Source organism: Clarias gariepinus, chromosome 15 (genome assembly GCF_024256425.1).
Source record: "Clarias gariepinus isolate MV-2021 ecotype Netherlands chromosome 15, CGAR_prim_01v2, whole genome shotgun sequence".
NCBI classification, from domain to species: domain Eukaryota; kingdom Metazoa; phylum Chordata; class Actinopteri; order Siluriformes; family Clariidae; genus Clarias; species Clarias gariepinus.
In genome coordinates this window covers 4,637,815-4,662,162 of record NC_071114.1, presented here as the reverse complement: position 1 = coordinate 4,662,162, position 24,348 = coordinate 4,637,815, and the positions used below count along the sequence as shown (strand labels likewise).

Below are 24,348 nucleotides of genomic sequence, written 5' to 3'. Positions count from 1 at the left end.
GTATACTCTGATTTTTATTACATTCTTAATTATTGAACCTATCACATATACAGGGTCGCAGGAGGCCTAGAAAACTTAGGACAATAGACAGGTGACAATCAGTCTAATCTGATGTGGTGTGATGCGTGGTGTGTGTCTAATCACACCACGCACTGCACCACGTTCCCTTTGATCCTCCAGCACTGCCTGCCTCATCCCACCATCTCTCAGGGATCAAGGGCGGCATTTATCCAGGCTCTTTTCTGTTCTGCACCTAGGTGGTGGAATGAACTTCTTCTAGATGTTTGTACAGGAGAGACTTTGACTATCTTTAAACGACAACTCAAAACGCATCTGTTTCTCCAGTACCCCCACCCCCCAAAAAAAAAACCTCTTCCCAGTTGTGTTGGACTAATGGCACTTAGTTATTAACCTAGTTAACCCAGTGTAATTATGTATCCAATGATGTAAACTTTAAAGCACTTTTTGTAAGTCGCTCTGGATAAGAGTGTCTGCCAAATGCCTAAATCTGCATGTATTTGGACTGTGGGAGGGAACCAGAGTACCCAGAGAAAACCCACCAAGCACAAGGAGAACATGCAGACTCCATGCACACATGAGACTTAAACCCAGGCGGTGAAAGGTAACATTGCTACTGAGTATGCCACCGTGCCACCCTACCCCTCAAACATGTAGTTAATTATTTTGGTTTTAAATGCATTCATAAACTAAGATTTAAAAAGACACAACTGGCTTTACTTCTATTTATAACAGAAAATTACCCTAAACCTAAAAAATAATCTATTTGTACCCCCCCAGCTAATTAACAACTAATCTAACTAATTAGATTTAAAAAAACAAAAAACAAATAGACTTCTACAATTTTATGACATTGTTTTTAATTGAAGAAAATGTTCCTTTTGGTAATATCTCTCGCACTGTTTATATATCATAACTATTCTCTCTTGTCTTTTTCCTTTATTTTGTAAAAAAAAAAAAAAAAACGGCTACATGAGGAAGGCGTTAACGTCCTATCTTGTGGGTGCGGCTTTAAAAACGTTTAAACTAACTCTAAAAGATATGATTGGCTGTTTTTTTGTTTACCCTCTCGTGATTGGACCAGCCACAGCCGTGTGTTATATGATTGGCTAACGACGTCATCCTCGAATTCGAAAAGCGTCTAACTGCCGAAGGAGCGTGCGGTTGGTACACAGAGGTGGATTTTAATACCGGAGTTTGATGTGATCGCTGGGTCTTGCTATGGTTATTTTAGAGAAATAAGCGTTTTAAAGAGAACATGTCTGACACATTGGCACGAGCGGGTTTTTTGGATATCAGTCCAACATATAATCCGCCTCTTCGTACACACGGACACGGAAAGGAAAACGACAGACAGATTCCTGTTCTGAGCTTGGTCCATTTCTCCAGGTCTCCTTTCGTGAGTTTTGGGACGGTGAAGTTGGGATCATCCAGATCTTTACCTCTGTGTGTGGAAAACCCAAATGAGGATGTAGTGACCGTGGCCGTGGATAGCATCCCGTCTTCACGGGGCTTCTCAGTGAATCAGACCACCTTCACTATAGGGGTGAGTAGAATTGGTGGCTACGTGTTTAAAATGCAGTTTAGTTACACTGCTGTAAATGCATGCCTTTTATGTGTGCTGGAATTCTTTGTGTTATGAGTCTGGCCTGAAGTCCTACACATACATTAAGTGCTAGACCACTGAGCTTGAGAAAGGGTTCATTTGTCTTAAAAAGTTCACCTGCTGGCATGTTTTTGTTAGAACCCAGGCAGTGCCATCATTAACTACCTATCATTAAAAAGTCTAGGAGTCCATCAAATTTTATATTCATGTGTGGAAATCAGTAGTTGAGTCTTCTGTTGTCAACCATGTATAATCCAGTACACAGTCAAACGAAACAAAGTTCTTCCAGGACCAAGCTGCTACATCCAACATAAATTAACAAAACTAGCTAGGAACTATACGCAAACAGACAACATAAAGTGCACATGCATATGTGCAAACAAGAGGAACTACATGCCACAATGCAGTAGTCTGTGATAGTGAGTTGAGGTAGTGCAAATAAAATGTCCATAAGATAATAGATGAAAAAAAAGTAAACATTTCTTTTTAGCAGTAAAGAAAATGAGCTTGTGCAAATAAAAGCTAATAAAAATTGTGCAAAAAAATAAAAAATAAGCAATTGCCGGTTGGTGTGCTAGATGGTGTTTTTGTGTTTCAGTCCAGTACTGTTTTATAGATGAGTCTGAAGGCTTATGGGAATAAACCGTTGCACAGGCTGGATGTGAGGGCCTGAATGCTTCGATAAATTCAAATGACAGGAGGGTGAAAAGTGTGTGTGAGGGTGTATGGTCAGTCACAATGCTTGTGTAGCTTTTTGGATGCAGCATGTGGTCTGGATGTCCATGATGGAGGGAAGAGAGAGACCCTGGTCTTGCCAAATTCCCAAACCAGACAGTGATGCAGCTGCTCAGGATGCTCTCAAGTAGTCGCTCTAGAGTAAATTACGAAATTTAGTGTTACCTGGGCATTCCACAGCATTCTTCGGAAGAAAATGTGCTGCTGTGCTTTATTTTCTCAACTTTCATGCCATGTTAAATTTCATGATTTAGGCCAAATTGTTGTTGTTTCTTCAGCTGCTTCTGCCGAGGGGTCCCCACAGTGGACCATCCGATTAGCACTCACCTTTACACAGGTTTTACACAGGATTCCCTACCTGGCAAAACCCTCCCATTTGTTTTAGAACTGTGCAAAAAGAATATATATATAAAAAAAAAGAAAGAAATCTCTTTGTCTAATAGTTTAGTGTTCACATTCATACAATATCATGATTGGTGAATTTAAATTAAATAATGTGATTATACATAAGGAATTGATCTAGAGAAACCCTGACACTTTCTAAAACTTGTGTTAATAACAAAACATAACTTGTTTTTTTTTTAATCTGACTCATTATTAGTATTTCCATTTCTAAACATCGAACGAAATCCAACCATGTTGGGGAATCCTTGTTTAAATTCTTGTAGTGATAAAAACAATAATCAATATTATATATTGTATAATATTGTATATTTTTGCATTTTAAGATCTTGATTAGTTGTTTGTTTGCTTGCTAATTCTTAAAGGATTTATTTCTATTTACAGCCTGAAGATAGAGTGATCATCAACGTAACATGGACACCAGCTGAAGAGGGTGGTGTGAGAGAACTCCTAAGATTTATTGCAAATGGAATTGTCAAGCATCAAGCAGTTTTGCTTGGAAAAGCAGAGGGTGCAAAAACTAAAAAGGTAATTAATATATATATAATTCATCGTGGATTGTGGAAAAATTGACTTGATAATTCATTGTGTTGATATGAATTAAGATGTGTTGCAACATACAAAATTACTAACTTTTTCCTGTTTTTATAGAAAAGCTTATGGGATTCCATCAAATCCAAGAAAATCCCTTCCCAAGGTGGAAAAGTGGCCTCGATCCCTATCACAGCAGCCAACAAGACGTTCCGTGTGTCTCGGCAGCCACAATATAAAAGGAACAGAGGCTCAAACCCACTAACACCAGTTAACCAGGAAAGAACTTCCCAAAGGATCGTTAGCAGTAAGGAGAAAAACTGCCAGTCTGTGTATCCTGAAATCCCTCAAGCTCTACCGAAGGCTATCTATGATGACTTGGACAGCATGTCTTCTCAAAACAAGTCTCCAGTTGTTCTGCTAGTGCCAGCTGATAGATTTATTGATGCTATGGATAAGGAAAATATCTCATCTGTACCTATGCATAAGGTTGAATACAAAGAAAGAGTGCTGAATAAGACACTGTCACCTATTGGTACGCCAGAGAGGTTTTCCAAACCATTGATGCCCCACTTTCAAAGTCCTCTACCAGTCATTTGTACTCCAAATAAGGATAAAAAATTGAATTCAACCAAACAAAGTTTGTCAGTTAAGGATGCATTGGCTGTCATTAATTCTGACCTGTCCTACCCAGTGAGCCCCCCAAATGCCTGCTCTAGCCTGAATCTAGCTGATTCTTTGGAGTGTGATGATGTAAACGAGGATAGTAAACCTGAAACAGCCAAAAATGTTTTGGGAAACATCTCCCCTCAGATTGACATTGTTCAGCCAAGGCTAACTTTTTTTGTCAAATCTAACAAAGTGCAAGATAACAAGCCAGAGCCTAAGAGTCTCATGCACAGCCCTGCCACTTGTTCTATCTCGGATACCAAGGTTTACAATGAGATAAATGGTGATGAATTGAACCAGGAAGATATTGAGCCCAAGAAGATACATTTTAACTCTGCTACAGTTATCAAAAGCAAAGCAGGGGCTCCTCCTGATCACAGTCCAAACACACGCAAAACAAGAACCTTCAGACGTAAACTTTTGCAGAATGCACCTTTGATTTCTGCCAGTCCAGAGTCAAGCACCGGCTTACAGAAGGGCGTCTCCGCTTTGCCTGTAATAAACACTGATGCAGGTGTTAACTTTCAGTTTAATGTAACGGCACCCCAGGATTCGGAACAAAAGCTTACGCCTCAACATTTAGCTTTTCCAGATCAGATTCAGACCTGTACTCAAGCAGCTTTGAAACCAGTCTTAACACTTGATGATGAAGCTCATGCAAATGGTGCAGCCTCATCTGACGATCATGCCTCAGATTTGGGCATAGTGCCATCTTGTGTCTCGGAGGACATGTTTCCTGTGCGTAGTCGCACAACAAATCAGACCAGAAAAAGAAAAAGTGATGAATATTTACAGAATACCTCTGAGTGTTTGCCTAAATTTTTGGAAACCAAACAAAGCTCTGATGCTCTGACACAAGAACACAAAAAGTCCTGCTATGAAAAACAGTTGGGTTCAAGTTGTAAACAAACACAAAGAAAAATAACTGGTGAGTACGTCCAGAAAAAAATCTAATAGCTTGCACGCTAGACGAGAATAAACTCGTCTTCGCCTTTTGAAAATATTACATTTGTAAAACTTGTATGTATTTTTAACCTGCAAACCCATGTTAAATATACATAAGGTTTGCAAATTAAAACTGTCTATCAAATACCTAATCTCAAGCAAAAAAACAATATCAGTTTTATTTTGTGGTGTTGTAGCATCAAGTTCGCGGAGGTCCACAAACGTACCTGTACAAAAGCCCAATTCAAAATCATCACAACAGGGTAAATGATATTTTAGCATATTTTACTGGTTTAAAGTTTATTGTATTGATTTTATTGTAATTAAGAAATTGTTCTATATAAATGTTGATGCAGGAGGACGGTCTCTGAAGTCGTTCGGCTCCTCAAAGAAGAAAACAGCAAAGGTAATAGCGGTGGCACAAACTCGACTGAACTTCATAAAGCCAACGCAGACAGGTATTTTATTACATTTATTGGGGGTCATTTTTCTTGTTCATCACAAGTCATTCTAACACATGCTTTTAGATTTATTTGTTTCACAATTTTGTTTTTCCCATTATTTTGTAGCATTCTTTATTTATTTATATATATATATATATATATATATATATATATATATATATATATATATATATATATATATATATAATAAATATATGATGCAGAACAATATAAAATGTATGACTGATAAATAGGTTTCTTTTCATGGACCTAAATATTCCAATAATAACAATCAGAATTGGATAGGTATAAGAGGGGCGGGCTTAAACTTCTAATAATCCATTCAGTAGGTAAATATTTGCCATGTAAACACTTGATCTGATCTGTTAGAAAAAATACATTCTTTCTGTGCATGTCTGGTCCCACATGAGGGTAACAATATTTGACATGATGATTTTCCGAGAGGGGAGTTTTACTCTGTTCGGTAAACTATGCGAGAACAACGCTCTCCTACCAGTTTTTGCTTTAGATTTCCATTTTCACTGGATTTCAGGCTGAGGAAGAGGCACTGGTTAGCTTGCGTTTAATACGTAATAAACCATTTAACCAATCACAGATGAGACTAATTTCTTATAACCAATCATAAAGCAGAAGGCAGGATTTATCAAAAAAGATAAGAAGCCTAGCCTAACCTCAAAGGGAATGGGGGGGTTATACTCTGATTAAATTTGTTGCACATGTTAACATCTTAATATCAGATCAGTGTCCATGTTAACATTTAAGTTGGAATATCTAATCGGGTGATTTCAATTAGATTGAAGAAATATTGCATGTGTAATATAGCTAGTGCTTAAGTTGAGAATAAAAATTCTTATTAGGTCTTATTTATTTATTTATTATCATATTAACAGAGATACCCAGACATCCACTACCATTTGCTGCCAAGAACATGTTTTACGATGAACGGTGGATTGAGAAGCAGGAACGAGGATTCACATGGTGGATGAATTATGTGCTCACTCCTGATGACTTCAAAGTGGCCACTGAAGTCACCAAAGGTTCGGTCTCCGTTTTGATTTGATTGCCGCAAAAAGAGTTCTTATAATAGTATATACTAGCTTTAATACTAAGCAACACCCTAGTACACACTGCAGCTATAATTTAACAACACATAGGAAGAGATTTATTTGACTATAATATATGATCTTCAACCAAAGTAAAATTTAAAAAGAAGAAGCAACAGCTATTTCTTAAAACATGAGTAACCTGATAAAACATGACTTGAAAACAATATCTTTAACAATGATGGCACACAGAGTGTAGTGAGTATGCATTGCTCATGAGACAAAGTGCAATCTATTCAGATCGGAAATAATAGGATTGAATGTTGCAGAAGATTAATGGTAATTTCTGGAGCTTTGTGGTTTAAGCAGTTATACACCTTACTCAATCATTAGTTTTAAAATCAATCAACACTTTTTAGAATTATTTAGGTAAATGTTTTAATGGTATAAAATCAGCAAAATTCTTTAAAATGCACTGCAGCAGTAGAATATACAAACCATTTCTGTCTTCCACTTATACCCCTGTATTGCAAGAGCATCACTTCTATTTTGAGTTCCCTAATGGACTAGAGGGTGTTGAGAATCCAGCAAGAAAAGCACCTATAGTTTTATATGAGACATGACATTTACACAACAGTTATCGGCCACAGCGTTTCTATGTTCTATGTATAATACAGAAAATTTGTGTGCCAAAAAAGCTACTTCTAAAATGTATGCAACATGAAAGTGACCCAATCTTGCTTCTCTAAAAGTTCCATGTTGTTATCTTCAGCCCTTTTTGTAGAGAGATTTTTGTATGTGCCCCAAAATGGCCATTTTTTATTGTTAAACTGTCTTGCTTAAAACTATAATAATTTAAAATGCAAATTATTTGCATTTCTTTGAGTATTGATACTAAAATTTGTGTAAGCTTCTAAATACATATGACCTGTTATAATTGTGGCTTTGCTTTTTTGGTAAAAGCTTAAAAAGCAAAAAATCTGTAGTGTCCGTAACCACATCAAATTCCTGTTGCAATATCTTACTAATTTAGCATTTTAGAATAATACACTTTTTCCAGTTCATGTCTTTTCATGTAAAATAAATTGGCCAAGTTTCATCTAAATGACAACTAAGATAATTGAAAGATTTGAATAAAAAAAAAAAGTTATGGACACTACATGAAGGCATTGTATTTTGACATGACATTGTATTTAGCAAATGTTTCTTTTTATCTGATAAAAATAGAAATGTGTATGCATTTTTAGAAAAAATTAAGTATGGGTCATCAGATAAAAGCATTTAGTATTATGAAAATGGTGTTATATAATCTTATCTGGTGATGGACAGGATGACAGATGAGGTAAGACAGGAGTCCCCATGGACTATGATGTTTGCAGATGACATTGTGCTCTGTAGCGAGAGCAAGGAACAGGTGGAGGAAAATTTGGAGAGGTGGAGGTATGCTCTGGAAAGCAGAGGAATGAAGGTTAGCCGCAGCAAGACGGAATACATGTGTGTAAATGAGAGTGACCCAGGAGGATCGGTGAGGCTACAGGGAGCAGAGGTAAAGAAGGTGCAGGATTTTAAGTACTTGGGGTCAACGGTCCAGAGCAACGGGGAGTGTGGAAAGGAGGTGAAGAGGCGGGTACAGGCAGGTTGGAATGGGTGGAGAAAAGTGTCAGGTGTGTTGTGCGATAAAAGAGTATCAGCGAGAATGAAGGGTAAGGTGTACAGGACAGTGGTGAGACCAGCGATGCTCTACGGCTTAGAGACAGTGGCGCTGAAGAAAAGACAGGAGGCAGAGTTGGAGGTAGCAGAGCTAAAGATGTTGAGGTTCTCTTTGGGAGTGACAAGGATGGATAGGATTAAGAATGAGTTTATCAGAGGGACAACCCACGTTAGATGTTTTGGAGATAAAGTCAGAGAGGCCAGATTGAGGTGGTTTGGGCATGTTCAGAGGAGAGATTGTGAATATATTGGTAGAAGGATGCTGAGGTTGGAACTGCCAGGCAGGAGGTCTAGAGGAAGACCAAAGAGGAGATTTATGGATGCAGTGAGAGAGGACATGAAGTTAGTTGGTGTGAGAAAAGAGGATGCAGAGGATAGGGTTAGATGGAGGCAGATGATTCGCTGTGGCGACCCCTGAAAGGGAACAGCCGAAAGACAAAGAAGAGTGTTATATAATCTTATCTGAAAATTCACTTTTTCACCTAGGTGAAACACTTATACCATAAGCACAAATACCATGTTTTGACCATATACAGTATTTCAGTTTTTCTTAAGCAGCTTCATTTCTTACAGGTTTTGAAGTAAAACCTACTAATAGTTTTAAGACAAATAAGACAATAAACATTAGTGATATCAAATAAAAAATGTTAATGCCCAAAAATTAATAAAATCGACAGTCTACCTATGATTCACATTTCTAGTAAATGCCTTAACCAGAAATAAAATGCATATGCTTATTGTACAAAGCTTATTTGGGGAATTATTTCAGTGTATTTAATTTTTCTTTGTAGTGAATGCCTTATCGCTAACTATGGGAAATGACAAGGTCAACATACCCAAAGCTCCAACCAAAGAGGAGATGTCGTTCAGAACCTATACAGCCCGACGGCACTTGAACCGTGTTCGACGTGCAGCATGCCAGCTGTTCACGTCTGACCAAATGGCGAAGGCTATAAAGCGCCTGGAGGTGGAGGTGGAGGCAAAGAGGTTGCTTATCCGAAAGGACCGACACCTCTGGAAGGATATAGGTGTGTGAAGGGGAAGATCAAGCTTTCCTGTATTGTTTGGAAACATTTATAATACTTCTTAAAAGTTAGGAAGCAGTTACTAAATATATTTTTTCTTCTATTTGTTATTATTAGGAGAGAGACAAAAAGTTTTGAACTGGCTCCTTTCTTATAATCCGCTCTGGCTACGAATCGGCCTAGAGGTATTTCATTTGTTTTATCAAATTGATGGGCTGTAAATTTTTCCTGAGAAACACAGTTTGTGTATTCACATTATTCGATGCACTCTTATTCCAGACAATCTTTGGAGAACTGATTTCCTTGGAGAGCAACAGTGACATCATGGGCCTGGCCATGTTCATCCTCGGGCGACTGCTCTGGAATCCAGACATTGCTGCGGAATTCAGACACCCCAAAGTTCCCCATCTGTACAAAGATGGTAACACTCAGTAGAACACTGCTTTTTAACACAAGTGTTTTTGGAGCATTTTCCTGATGCCTCAAACCTTTCTATTTTTATTTAACAGGCCATGAAGAGACACTGTCCCGGTTTACTTTGAAGAAACTGCTCTTACTCGTCTGCTTCCTGGACAAAGCCAAGGAATCTAGGCTGATTGACCATGACCCTTGTTTGTTTTGTATGGATGCTGAATTTAAGGTTTTTCTATTTTTAATAACTTCTTTCTTTTTTTTTTTTTTCTGCAGTTGGTGTAAAACTAGATTAGCTAAAAAGTGATTTAGTTGCAGACTAATTTCAACTTAAAGTAAGTATATTAAGTCAAATGAATTAAAACCAAATTCAAAATAACTTGGTAAGTAGTTGGTTCAATTTGATGCCAAATCATTACAGTCTATATACACAGTATGGACATTCAGCTAGAAAAATTATATTAGTTACATCTCTAACGTAAATGTGGTCAAGCCTAGATAAATATGTTTAAATACCAAATGATACATTTCATAGTTACATATCATAGTTTATATAAGCTGATTATTATTATTATTATCATCCAGATCATGCAGCCCTAATTATCATTATAGTAAATAATGGCATTTATTTGTGTAAACCAACATGAGATCTAAAACAAAATTATGAGTTAAAATAATGATGTTACAATTTGTAAAATTTTACACCTTCCTGATTAGGGCATTGTTAATATGCACGTTGCCTCGAGTCCTGCTGATTATAAGGGCAGTTTGTTTAGTACTTCATGTTTAATGAATAAAATGTGAATTCAAAACATTTTAAACGTCACATACACAACCGTGCAAAGTATGATATGCAGTGAGATGATTACGGAACTGTTTGTGACCTAAAAAAATTAAAAAGACAAAGGGCCAACATGAAATAATATAAAATACAGTATAATATTTACAATATATAGTAATTTGTATGTAAATATGTGAAAATGTAAGTATGAACTGTATAAATAACTGTATAAAGTATTTGTCCATCTTTAAAGTGCAATAGTGGACAGGTAGGAACAGATTCTGTGCTAGCGTTGCATGTTTTCCGAATCCTTGTGCATGCTTTTTTACCTTTTATCTTTCTACACTCATATGTGCATACATTTGATGTGCAAAAGTTGGACTTTATTTAAATATTTGCTTTTGTGTTTTGCTCTTAGGCAAGCAAAGATTTACTGCTAGCATTTTCACGTGACTTCCTCAGCGGAGAGGGAATCCTTCCACGTCACCTTGGCCTTTTGGGTCTTCCTGTGTCCCATGCCCAAACCCCACTGGATGAATTTAACTTTGCTGTGCAGAATCTTGCCACTGATGTAAAATGTGGCATTCGCTTGGTGTACGTTTAAAGCCTTTTCTATCTTCCATAGTCAATGCAGTTTTTATAAAAGTGTTCTAAAAATGCTGTAGTTAATTCAAAGTTATTTAAAGTCACTTTCCAGTAATGTATTTTCTTGTTTATTTTAGTAAGTTAATCCTAATTTTTGTTTGAATGTGTATCAGACGCATCATGGAGGTGCTCACCCAAGACTGGTCCCTGTCGAGTAAGCTGCGAATGCCGGCGATTAGTCGCCTTCAGAAGGTGCATAACGTCGGCGTTGCACTCCAGGTGTTAAAAGAGAAAGGAGTCGACTTGAAAGATGAGCACGGTACTTTACATATTTCAGTTTAAAGAATGTACAAATAATTCAAAGGCTAAAATTTGTTGTATTACTCAGTCCCGTATTAAATAACACATTTCTAGCGAAAAGAAATTGTAACAAATTCTTTGCTAAGTGCATGTTTAAATCTTTCTAGGAGTTGTCATTGATCCCAGAGACATAGTAGATGGCCACCGGGAAAAGACCCTTAACCTCCTGTGGAAAATAATCTTTTCCTTTCAGGTATTAATTCATGTAATTTATAATTTGTTAGTTTGATTCATCGGTCCCTTTTCTTCTTGCTACTGTACTTGCTTCTTGGACAAAATGTCAAAAAAATTTTTTTTTTATGTAAATCTGCTTTGCTTGGCTTTTCACTGACGGAAAAAAGTTTTGAATGAGTTCTGGACGAAAGTGCAACTTGCGTGCAACATGGGCCGTAGGTTGGTTGCGCTCGTATGCCAAAAATGCTTCGCATACTGAGGCAAATTTCAGTTCTTAAGGCCTTCATTTGCAAGATGCCACCGTACTTCTATATTCTATAACTACTTATCCACCATTTTTTAAATGATTATTTTACCACCTCTGCTGCAGCATTAAACTGTTTGCTTCTAATAAACTCTGAAACCATTGCTGCTTTTAAAACTGATTGAACTACTCCTTGTATTTTTTTTTTAGGTTGAGATTCTGCTCGATGTGGAGCAGCTTGAAGATGAGATCGGCTTCCTTAAGAAAACGTGGAGAACAAAACAGAGACTGCGTTCTTTAAGAGACAATAAATATGTTTTAAAGTGCTTAGGAAAAAAAACGGCATTTGAACATCCCAGCCAGAAACTGACCTTGTTGTTGGATTGGGTCAACGCAGTTTGTGCTTTCTACGGATTGAAGGTGGGCCATTTGTCACCAAAATTTCTGATTGTTGTTGCTGGCCATCTTAGCTTAGCTGCCAGAAGATGCCCGTTTTTGAAAGAACATTGTTTATGAAGAAAATCGTACTCACTTGGGTTTAATATTTACATCTTTTGTATTTCTCTTTCTAGGCTGAAAATTTTACAGTGTCATTCTCTGATGGTAGAATCCTTTGCTATCTCATTCATCACTACCATTCGAATCACCTGCGCGTTGAGGACATTCAGCAGGAAACTACGCAAACTATTGAGTGTGGCCTTCATTCCAAAGTCGAGCTGAACAACTCCTCAAGTGACTCTGAGTATTCATTCGACTCTCTGGAGCAGAAAGGTCTGTCTGTCTCTGGCTTTTGCCATAAAGGCAATACTAAAGCCCTTTTAATATTATGCTTTTTTTCACTTTTTGTAATTTGCACGGAACCTAATTTAACATAAATTTGGGGGCTAAGCCATCTCCGTGTTTAGGGTAGGTGTGACATTTAACACAAAAGCATCGGCCTCTAGTGTCACATGTATTACATGCATTGGAAAAGACCACACATCCCATTGCTTTCAAAACTATATGGACTGAAATGTTTAGGTACACTCCTTTACATCACTCACGAAACACCCTCAGAGCTGTCTCCCCAATTCACTGAAGCGGTGCTTAAAGAGACACTCTGAATTTTTTTTTTAAGTCCTTCTTAAATGATAAGTAAATTTATATAAGTGAATTACCCTTTTTTTGTTTTGTAAATCGATCATAACGTTTCTCTCTCTGAATGCGAGAGCAATAAACGTAATTGTGTCCAAATTACACAACCATCGCTCCATACAAAAGTTCAGATGAGACGCATTTAAAGTGGCACTGAGCTACTGCACTCCCAGTGAGCTACTCTGTTCCGTTTAGCCATAAGGCTAGTTGTAGGAAAAGGAAAGAATTTAACTAAATACAGTGGATATTAATACATTTTATTTATATATTTATAAATAGAATAATGAATTGTCATTTTATTGCAACATTACACTACTGTAGGTTTTTGTGTTGCATGTATTTTCATTGATGAAACTAAATTAAGCACAATCATGCTGTTATGCCACTGCTCTTTTATTCTGCTATGTTCAGCTCTGATTAACAAATGCAATGCCTTTGAGAACTTGTTTCTAAGAATTGTTTCCTCCGCAGGTTCGGTGTCGCCAACAGTGAATTTCAAAATGCTTCTTGAGAACGAGCGACGGAATTTTCAGCTCGTGAGCTCAGCTATGTCTTATCTTGGCGGCGTTCCTGCCATGATCGCTCCAGAGGACATGTCTAACACAATCCCTAATGAAAAGGTGAATAAGAATTTAAATTTAAAACAGAATGAAGGTACTACTGTAATAAATACTGTAAGTGGTATTAGTGTTATGGTGTTCCAGGTTAAGTTTAGTCGAAATTTATGTATGAGCTAACGGATACCCTACCACTAACAATTTAAAAGCATTTCTTGTATTGCTATGTTACTCTAATAGGTCTCTTCACTCTTGTATCCAAATTCAAATCCCCAAAGAAAATTGCAACCCACTAAAACACACTAGCGGCTCTGTGTCTTAGCACAGTGATGCAAGTCCACTTTTTGTCTATATAGTATACAGAAGGAAAATTGTTTTTATTCGCACTATCCGGTGTAAAATGATTTCTTTGTTTGGTTCCTTTTAAGATTTTTTTTTTTCCTTGCAATGTCTCAGTTTTTTTGCTCATTAGATATATATTTATAAATGGCCAATTAAAAATAAAATAAAGTTAAGCCTTAAGTTAAGTCTTTGTTCACATACACATTACTGCACAGTGAAATTCTTTATTCACGTATCCCAGCATAGCTGGGGTCAGATATATAGTGCCTTGGAGCAGATAGGGTTAAGGGCCTTGCTCAAGGGCTCAGCAAAGGCAACCTGGTGGAGCTGGGGCTCAAACCGCTGACCATCTGATCAGTAACTTAATGCCTTAACCATCTGAGCCACTACTTCCCCATATTAATATTTTTGTAAATCTGCCTTGGGGCCATGTATTGATTTTTTAGAAAAAAATCATTCTCAAAAAATTTAAATTGGGAGAAGACATTTATTTCCAATATATATTTTTCGACCAAGTTATACCATATCAATTTTTAAACTTAACATGAAGTTTAACCGTTAACATGAAGTTTGTTTTCACAAAGGTGGTCACATGTTACCTGTCCTTCCTCTGCACCCGACTTCTGGATCTCCGGAATGAGACTAGAGCTGCCAGAATTATCCAGAGTGCATGGAGGAGGTACAAGCTGCAGAAAGACATGCGTATTAATCAGGTAATGTACACCGCTAAACTCCTTTATGCTGCATTGCTTGACATCCAAATATTTTTTTAACACATTTTCCATAAACAGCTGAGGAACCAAGCTGCAATAAAAATCCAGGCCCTTGTCCGTTGCTTCATACTGAAAAAAAGGCTGAACAGACAAAACATGGCTGCCACCTCAATTCAGGCCGCTTGGAGAGGTCACTTAGCCCGAGAAGAGTTGAGAAGAATAAGAGAAGCAAAACTCTTTGCTATGCAGGAATTGGCTGCAGTCGTAATACAGGTATGACTGTATGTTGCTTATTATTTCATATGGACCATTAGTTATAGTAGAAAAAAATAGCATTAGTAACAGTAGTAGTAGTAATAAAATGTGTAACAGTATTAGTAATAATAGTCTAAATTGTAGTACTACTTTAATTAGTTATATTACTAGTACAGTTTTAATAGAAATGTAATAGTTAAATATAGTTAGAAAGCAACGATAATTGGGCCCAAGCACACAAGTTCTTTTTGAGCACGTTAAGACCTCCAAAAACGCCTCAGATGCAAAATTTTAATAGTAAAATGTATAGTAAATAATTTATAGTGGGTCCCCGTTATCGTTTATAATTTTAGATATTTATGTACTGTAAGTCAGTGCTCTGTAGACATTACTGACTCTGTTTTTCCTTGTACAGAAAAAATACAGGGAATGGAGGAGACAAATTTTCCTGAAAAAGAATCACTCTGCAGTTGTCATCCAAAACGCTTTCCGAATATGGCATGCAAGGAAAATGACTCTGAGGAATTCTGCTGCTATTAAGATTCAAGCATGGTACAGGATGCAACACTGTCGTCAACAGTACCTGACCAAAAAATCGAAAGCGGTCTTTATTCAAGCATGGTTCAGGGGTAATTTCCAGAGGCACAAGTTTCAAGCTCTGAAAAAACATCATCAATCTGCCATCGTTATCCAAAGCGCTTTCAAGGCATTCCTTGTGCGAAAACGCATAGGTAAGATGAGGCGAGCTGCGGTTTTTATCCAGAGATGGTATAAGGCCTGCTTATTAAGGAGGATGGAGCAGAAGCATTTTGAAGAGATTAAGGCTGCAGCTGTAAGGCTTCAAGCAGCATTCAGAGGATGGAATGCTCGACGAGAAATATTAACAAGACACCAGGCTGCTCTTGTGATCCAGACTGCTTACAGAAGATTTGTCGCTCAAAGATCTTTCTTGTCTTTGAAAAAATCTGTGGTTACAGTCCAAAGGAGGTACAGGGCGAAAAAAGCTGGAGAGCAGTCAAGAAGTAAATACCTGTCTCTAAAGTGTGCAGCAATAACAATTCAGGCATCATGGAGAGGCAAAGCAGAGAGAAAGAGAATCAACCAGCTTCATCAATATGCCACACTGATCCAGTCACATTATCGGAGACATGTGGTACAGACAAAGTTTACGGCATTAAAACGTGCTGCTTCAGTCATTCAGAAACAATACAAGTGTTATAGGATGACGCAAGCAATGCGATCTGAATTTCTCGTAGTCAAAAAAGCTGCAGTAGTTCTTCAGAGTGCATATCGTGGTATGAGAGTCAGGCAAGACATGGCCAAAAAAAGCAAAGCCGCAACAGTAATTCAGTCAGCTGTAAGAGCTTTTATTGGTCGGAAGAGCTTTCTAGCTCAAAGAAGGGCTGCCATTGTTCTTCAGCAACACTATCGGGCATATGTTCTTGGACAACATAAGAGGCAATGTTACATTCAACTTAAAAAGTCAACTATAATACTCCAGGCCATCTGTCGAGGCTGCAAGGTGAGAAGAGAACTACAAAAAAGGCATCATGCTGCTACAGTTATTCAGGCATGCTTTAGAATGTATAAGGCTAAAATATGCTACGTTGCTGTCAGATGTGCTGCCATCATCGTACAGCGCCGGTATAGAGCATATGTCATGGGAAGGAAGGCTTTTAAATCCTATTTACAAATTAAAACTGCAGTCGTGACCATACAATCAGCATTCAGGGGAATGCAAGTTCGCAGAAATCTTCACATCATGCACCAAGCGGCAACAGTAATTCAGGCACGTGTTCGTGGACACCTGCAGCTGTTGAAGTATACGAGACATAAATGGGCAGCGTCCATCCTCCAGAGGCAGTTTCGTGCCAACAAGCTAAGAAACATGGTTAAAAAGCAGTATATCGCGATGAAAGAAGCAGCACTGTGTATTCAGTCAGCATATCGTGGCATGAAGGTGAGAAAATGGGTTTCTGAGATGCAAGCGGCTGCTAATATAATTCAGAGGAACTATAGAATGCACAAGCAATGGCAAGAATATCAGGCCCTCAAACAGGCAACGATCCTCGTGCAAAGGAGATACAGAGTCAATCTTTTGGCAAAAAGGCAGCGTGCGAGGTACTGTGCTATGCAGAAAGCAGCCATCACATTGCAGGCTGCATACAGAGGAATAAATGTGAGAAGAGAGATCCAAAAGAGACACAAAGCAGCGACGGTGATACAGGCATTGTACAAAATGTACAGAGTAAGGATGGCCTTCCAAGCCATGAGAATTGCTGCCATTCTCATCCAGAGGCAGTACCTGGCTTACAAAGAAAGAAAACGTTTCTTGTCTGTCAGAGCAGCGGTGATGATTTGCCAACAAAAATATCGTGCCATTTTGGCTTCAAGACGACAGCGGAAGGAATACCTCGAGAAGCGTAATGCTGTGCTTGCAATTCAGGCAGGTTACAGAGGAATGAAGGTCCGGCAGCAGATACAAGTAAAACGTAAAGCCGCAATAACCATTCAGTCCCATGTCAGGAAGCATATAAACCATAAGTACTACCAGAGGCTGCTCTGGGCATCAAGAACTGTTCAGAGACGACACCGAGCCAATAAAATGAGAAAAGAAGCCATCGAGACCTTGAAGAAGAATAGGGCTGCAATGGTTTTACAGGCAGCATTCCGTGGTATGAAGGCAAGACGAGCTGTAACACAAAAACGCCAAGCTTGTATCACCATACAGAGTGCTTACAGGGCACATTGTGCTCGGACACGTTATTTATGTATGAAATATGCTGCTATAGCTATCCAGCAAAGATTCCGATCCACACTTGTAGCCCGAAATCAGAGGGAGCAGTTCCTGAGATTGCGTTGTGTTGCAGTTACCATTCAATCCAGCTTTAGGGGTTGTAGAGTCCGGAGGGAAATGATACTTCGACATCAAGCAGCTACAGTTATTCAGGCTGCTTTCAGAAAACATAAAGTGGAAACCAAATATCAGGCCATGAGGTTGTCTACTATTATCATTCAGAGACATTACAGGTCCTACATCGAAACTAAAGCAGTACGGGAAAAATATTTAACACTGAGAAAGAGTGTCATGTGTCTTCAAGCAGCTTATAGAGGACACACTGTTCGACAGAGCCTGAGAAAAATGCACAATGCAGCCACAGTCATTCAGGCAACAGTAAAAATGCACAAGCAAAGACTGATGTTCAGAAGGCAGCAGTGGGCTGCAAAAGTTCTCCAAGAAAGATTCAGAGCTTGGAAGTTTGGGTATCAGCAAAGACGGAGATACCAAAACTTAAAGCATGCCACATTGTGCTTGCAGAAATCATTCAGAGGCAAAAAAGGAAGAGAATTGTTCAAACGGAACAAAGCTGCAAGGACGATCCAGTCCTACATGAAAATGTCTATCCAAAGGCAACACTTCACAAAGACAAAAGCTGCAGCAGTTACTATTCAGTCTGCCTACAGGGCACATTATCGCAGAGTGCAACAATCCAGGATGCAAAAGGCTGCAGTGTTAATACAGCAGTGGTACAGGTCATGCAGACTGGTCAAGGAAGAGCAAAAGAAGTTCAGAAGAATTCAAAAAGCCACACTGACTTTGCAGCATGCATTGCGGCGAATGCTCACAAGAAGGCGTGAGAAAAGAAGACTAGCAGCTGTCAAGATCCAGTCTGTATTGCGTATGCATCTACAACGCAGTCGCTACATGAAGTTGCGCTCGTGTGCTGTGAAGCTGCAAGCTAATTACAGAATGCGTACAGCGCGGAGAACTTATCTAAGACATCAGGCTGCTGCTGTTACACTACAGACATTCTACAGGGCACACAGAGCAAAAGTAGAACAGAGGCGCCGGTATCTCAGGACATTGGGCTGTATTAGGACCCTTCAAGCACGAGTGCGTGGGTTTATTGCGTATAGAAGATTCCAAAAAATGAGAGCAAGTGCAATCAAAATTCAGGTTGGTGTTTTCTTTTTTTTTTCTTTCTTTTTTTTCTTTAGATTTCTGTAGATTCTAATGCGACAACCTTTATTTCTTCCAGGCATGTTATCGTGGAATGGTCGAGAGGCGCACATTTCAGCAACAAAAGAAGTCTGCATGTATTATACAGACGCATTACAGAGCTTATCAACTCTGCCAAAGGGAGCGGGCACGATTCCTCAAACTTCAGAGGTCTGCACTTCTAATTCAGGTAGGATATCTTACATTTACATTTTAGCATTTGGCAGATGCCCTTATCCAGAGCGACTTACATTTTTATCTCATTATACACCTGAGCAGTTGAGGGTTAAGGGCCTTGCTCAAGGGCCCAACAGTGGCAACTTGGAGGTTGTGGGAATTGAACCTGAGAGCTACCCCTGACCCCTTAATATCTTAAGATATTAACTGTATTTTAAAAGAATAAAAAGCAGTTACGATTTTGAGGATTGTGTGGAAAATATATTTGTTTATTACAGACGAAATTCCGTGCATACCAAGCAAGAAAACTTGCCATGCAGAGACGAGCCGCACTAAAAATTCAAGCTTGGTTTAGGGGATGCCAGGCTAGACGTGCCTACGTCTCAAAACAAACTGCCATTGCAACCATCCATAGATGTCTTCAAACAAGATTTCAAAGGTTAAGGTAATGCAGGGGTTCAGCTTAACAAGACATGTTTTGAGAAAGAATGTTCTCTTTGTGGTTTCAGTAACATTTCTTTTTTTCTGCGTCAGGTTTCGAGCAATCCAGCACAGTGTCCATGTAATTCAGCAAAGATGGAGGGAAACACTGATTGCTAGGAAACAGCGAGCTGAATTCCTGTCAATCAGGAAGTCAGTTGTTGCCGTGCAAGCCCAGTGGAGAGCTGTTCGAGTAAGAAGATCAATTCAGAAGGTAATTGTCTTTTCATTTTTTGTTTCTTACTAGCCTAGCAAAGGTTTTTGATGAAGGGCTGAATGAGTTTAAAGATTCAAAGTCCATCTAAAAAGCAAATATTTACTTTGGAATTGTGACAGATGTGTAAATAATCACAAATCCACTTTGTTCATGTTCTCTTATCTGTTTAAATATTGTTGCTTATTGGTTTAGATTTAAAGAGTTCTCCTAAGTGCGTTTTTTTTTTTTTTTTTTTTTTTTTTTTTCCCCAATCAAACCTGGACAAGCAAATAAATTTATCATCACCACAATTATTTTAGAATATGTTCAGCCAATTTGTTAAATATTATATTGATCTGTTTGCCTATTTCCGAGTTCATCATTACACATTCTGCATTCAGGTCGATTCCACCTTTATCTTTCTTGGCAGGTTAATTCAGTCCAGTATATTTTAAAATGTGATGCAAACCAAAACATTTAAAGCATGGTCAGAAATCTAAATGCAAAAGTGTAAAGTGCGATTCAGTAAATTGAAGCTAGATTGGAATAACCTGCAGATGATGGAGTAAGAGAGACGGCAAAGCAGTTAGTTAGCCCGTAAGCTGGTGAATTTATGGCCGGCAAGTTGGGTAAAGACGTACACCTCATAGAAATACTAGCTAAAATCACACTTTGATGATCAGAAATGCATCACATTTGCTTTTTACAACTTGCTGTAAAACAAGGTCTTGGTAGCAATAAAGTATTTTCGAACCAGGCCAGTTTGGCATGATGACTGGAGCTCTGGAAATCCCATCATTAACTGCAGAGCTTCAATGGATTTCCATCAACTGGATTTTAGAGAGGTTGTGTCTGAGATAAAGATCAGATAGAGCTACTATTTAGAAGGTGGACGATAATATAGCCTCACAGTTTATTGATGTAGGCTAGAGAATAATCACCAAGGAAAGTTTATGCAAGCAGCTGAGGATTTTTAACTGTTAATGTTCAGATCATTCAACTGGAGACACAAAGGATGCGCAAATTCCATGGTCTGGTTTGCCAGCACAACGTCAGTTTGTCATTCTCACACACGCGCACATGCACGCGCACACACACACACACACACACGCACACACACACACACACGCGCGCGCGCGCACACACACACGCACACACACACACCAATTACAGGAATACCAAGCACAGAGAGAACATGCAAACTCCATGCACACAGACCCAGGACGGGAATCGAACTCCGACCCCAGAGGTGTCGTGCACTCTGCTGAATCTGATATTGTCTCCGATTCACATTATGCAAGTCATCAGGAAAGTTAAACACATTTGAAGATATCTTATTTTAACTTCAGCGTTTAGATAAAAAGTTGAATAGGGCAGTGAACAAGCTCTTGATCTGTATTTGCATTATTTTACGCAGCGTGCTGATGATACATGAACGGATGATAAATAAGCAGATTTATATAGTGTTCCTAATAAAGTGGACAGGGACTATATGTATATGATGGGGCTTCGCATTGAATCCCACCCCCGCCTAAATGAGCCACCCTTTTAAAATGTTTCTCTAATAATCGAAATGAGGCTGAAGAACTTTATTTTGCAAGCTAATCATTTTTTCCCCTTTAATGGAAACTTTTTTTTTTTTTGTACATTTTTTTTCCTAGGCAAAAGAATCTGCAAGACGGCATCGTTTCACTGCTGCTGTTTATCATCATTTGTGTGCAGTAAGGATACAGAGGGCGCTGCGAGCTCACTGGGCACTAAAAGCAGCCAAGATGCAGATTTCTTCAGTCATTTATATCCAGGTATTTAACGTTTTTAGCTTTTTTAGTTTATGGTCTCCTGGTTCATGATTAGAAAAGGTCTGTCTCTGTTTGTATTTAACATTTTGACATTTTTCATGTTAATTTTACTGTATTTTAGCGCTGGTTCTTGGCCAGGCTACAGAGAAGGCGATATCTTGAGCAAAGACAGAAAATCATCATGGTACAGAGAGCAGTGAAGGCTTGGCTTAATCGTCGCAATGAAGCCGCTACTATTGTCCAACACGCTGGCAAAAAATTTCTTTTAAGACGCAGGAAAGAGAGACTGCAACATGGGATTATAAAGTTCCAGGTACAATTGCCATGTAAATATGAAAATCGGCTGTTCGGTTAATTATTGGGTTTATATATCCTACATTGTTTTTCCCCCGGCTTCCCTTACCGTATTCATAACCTTATAGGCATGTAGGTAACTATAGTAGATCTTGCTCTATGCACTTAATTCCAAAAAGAAAATGACAGGATGGCTTAGTTTTACAAAATTGCTATTGAGCAAACCACAAGTCCTGGAACTTGAAGTTCTCTGGTATTTGTAGCAATTCCACAACTATGAATGATTTTTTCTTTGAGCTGTGCAGCATTAATCTAGAAGGCTGGGAAAGAAGCTATAACTGTATGCACATAATAGCTCACCAACTCCTGTATATGAGAAAACCCTGTTCAGTGAATAAAGGCTAATAGACAGCTTTATCTATCAATAGAAATGAACCATTCTATTTTGTTTTATTCAAATCTGTCACCTAATAATATCCTAATGGCATCTTAAGGCACTCTGGAGAGGTCATCGCTCGAGGAAGCTTCATGACACGGCCAAAGTCATTTCTGTCAGGCATCGCTTGCGGAAGGTCAACAGAGAGGCCAAGGAAGAAGACAAGCTCTGTCACAAGACTACAACTGCCTTGAGTTACCTTCTCGGATATCAAAATTATGCCTATATTTTAACCGCTTTGCAGTATTTGGGTAAGATTTTCTACATTCAAGGTTTTTCTTTGCTTATTTCTTCAAAGTGAGGATATCAAATAAAATTTTGTTTTTCTTTAAAGAAACTGCAACCCGACTTTCACCGGAGAGCTGCGAATATCTTGTGAACAGTGGCGCAACACACACCATCTTCACCTTGATAAGGAGCTGCAACCGGAGTGTGCCTTCAATGGAGATCATCACGCTAGCAATTCAAGTTCTTCTCAATCTGTCAAAAGTATGTGATCAAATCATTATGGGAAAAGAAAACAAATATTATTATTTTATTAATCGTCTGAGTTTCTTTTTGCCGTAGTACAACAAGACTATAGATGCTGTTTATGACGCGGAGGACTCTGTGGAGACGCTCTTGGCTCTGCTTCAGACGTACAGAGAAAAAGCTGGGGATAAGGTTGCAGACAAAGGGGGCAGCATCTTCACCAAAGCATGCTTCCTTTTAGTGATTTTGGTACAGGATGAAAAACGGGCATTGGTAGGTGTGGCCATGACATCAGGTCATACTTTTCATTTCCACTTTCAATTCTAGTATATAAATGCATTTGTTTTCTTGTTGTTTAATTACTTCTAGGAGGTGAAAAAGCTCCCCAGGGCCTCAGACCGCATTTGCAGGATCTATAAGTTAATGCTTCAGAAATGCAAAATGGATGCCCAGAGAACCAAAGTCAAACAAAGAATGAACGTCTCACTGAATGGAAGCTTCCTTCCCCAAGCCACTCCTCAGAAGTCTAAGCCAATACTGAGGTATGTTGGTATAGTTGATTCATTTTCCTTTGGTAGAAAAATTATGTTGCAAGCTGCTCAAAGAGGGTTGTTTAGAAATAAGTCTTCCTGTTATTTGTTTTTCTGGTCAGTTATTTCTTTATGCTACCATGCAGTCCGCATACAGTATGCTATCTGTATCTCAGGTGCATGGTCTTGCATCCTCTAAAGTGTGTATCATACTGGCTGAAAATTTGCAAAAGCATTTTAGTTTAATATACAGTTTTGCATTAATTAGATTGAATTGTTATATTTTTTCATTTCTATATTACTTTTTTCCACTTTGTTGTAATTGTTTTTGATCACTTTAATTTTATTGTTAAATACATTTTTTATATATATTTTCTAGATTTGTACCAGACTGGGTCCTTGGAAGAAAGAAGATGAATATTGTAGATCCTCTTAGTGCCATCCAAGTGTTGGTTAAATCTCTTGCCATTGTATCCTGAGAACACAGCAAGACTTTTTGTATATAGTTGAATATATTTGCTTTTATTTTTTATAAACCTAAGCTTGTACATATTATATACTGTTTTATATTGCTGTTACCTGGTGTAAAAATTTTATCATAATCTTTGATTATGCTATACTTTCTCTCTCTCTCTTTTTTTTTTTTTTTTTTTTTTTTAAGTTTATATGCTGTATTTTTGCAATTTCATGGCCAGCACAAGGCTGGATCTCTTATATGTAAAAAGAGGTTGAGAGATGTTTTCAGTTAATGAATCTTTGCTCTACAAATATTGTAAGTCATGACAAAATCTAATGACAGGAGATCAGAAAATAAAAAAAATATTTGGAAAGTTTGAAAACTGGATGATTTATTGGCATGATCATCGGGAGCAGAAATTATGAACTCTTGTAACATTCATGAGGTGTTTTGTATATTAAATATTTTAAAATTACTCCCTTTAATATTCCATGTGCCTTCTTTGTGGTTTTATTAGCACTGCAGCACTGAAGAAACTTTTTTTTTAATGCACACGTTGTATAGGTAAAAAGTAGCAACTGTTGGACTGTTATCGCTAAAGTCTGGAGTTGCCTCAGTTGCTCAGGTCTAGGCTCAGAAACGTTCTGTGGCAATAAGATGAAATCAGCTGAATGTACTAAATGACCAGGTTATCACACTTTTTTTTTTTTTTTTTTTTTTTTTCGATTGCAGAGCCAGCACTTATACCCCTTTTCCACTGCTCTGGTTCCCGTGCCGGTTCCCAATTTTGGAACCAGTGCCGCG

At 38.2% G+C, this 24,348-nt stretch overlaps 1 protein-coding gene across 1 annotated transcript; it reads left to right on the top strand.

The window, feature by feature from the left end:
* The first annotated feature begins 1,176 nt into the window (after positions 1–1,176).
* aspm (assembly factor for spindle microtubules) lies at positions 1,177–24,029 on the top strand. The gene is made up of 29 exons (XM_053513284.1): positions 1,177–1,564; positions 3,146–3,289; positions 3,413–4,889; positions 5,104–5,169; positions 5,263–5,364; positions 6,261–6,407; positions 8,915–9,151; positions 9,266–9,333; positions 9,428–9,569; positions 9,658–9,788; positions 10,759–10,934; positions 11,099–11,244; positions 11,393–11,478; positions 11,914–12,123; positions 12,276–12,474; positions 13,309–13,457; positions 14,321–14,449; positions 14,528–14,722; positions 15,120–18,662; positions 18,745–18,894; positions 19,160–19,326; positions 19,416–19,575; positions 21,219–21,359; positions 21,478–21,669; positions 22,145–22,337; positions 22,421–22,575; positions 22,654–22,830; positions 22,927–23,099; positions 23,467–24,029. The coding sequence occupies exons 1-29, from the start codon at positions 1,277–1,279 to the stop codon at positions 23,564–23,566; spliced, it is 9,243 nt and encodes a 3,080-aa protein (XP_053369259.1). The 5' UTR covers positions 1,177–1,276; the 3' UTR covers positions 23,567–24,029.
* The last annotated feature ends 319 nt before the right edge of the window (positions 24,030–24,348 follow it).

Coding starts and splice junctions, on each gene's coding strand:
- aspm (XM_053513284.1), top strand. CDS start 1,277: ATGTCTGACACATTGGCACGAGCGGGTTTTTTGGATATCAGTCCAACA. Junction 1,565..3,145: donor AGACCACCTTCACTATAGGG/GTGAGTAGAATT, acceptor TTCTATTTACAG/CCTGAAGATAGAGTGATCAT. Junction 19,327..19,415: donor ACAAGATTTCAAAGGTTAAG/GTAATGCAGGGG, acceptor TTTCTGCGTCAG/GTTTCGAGCAATCCAGCACA.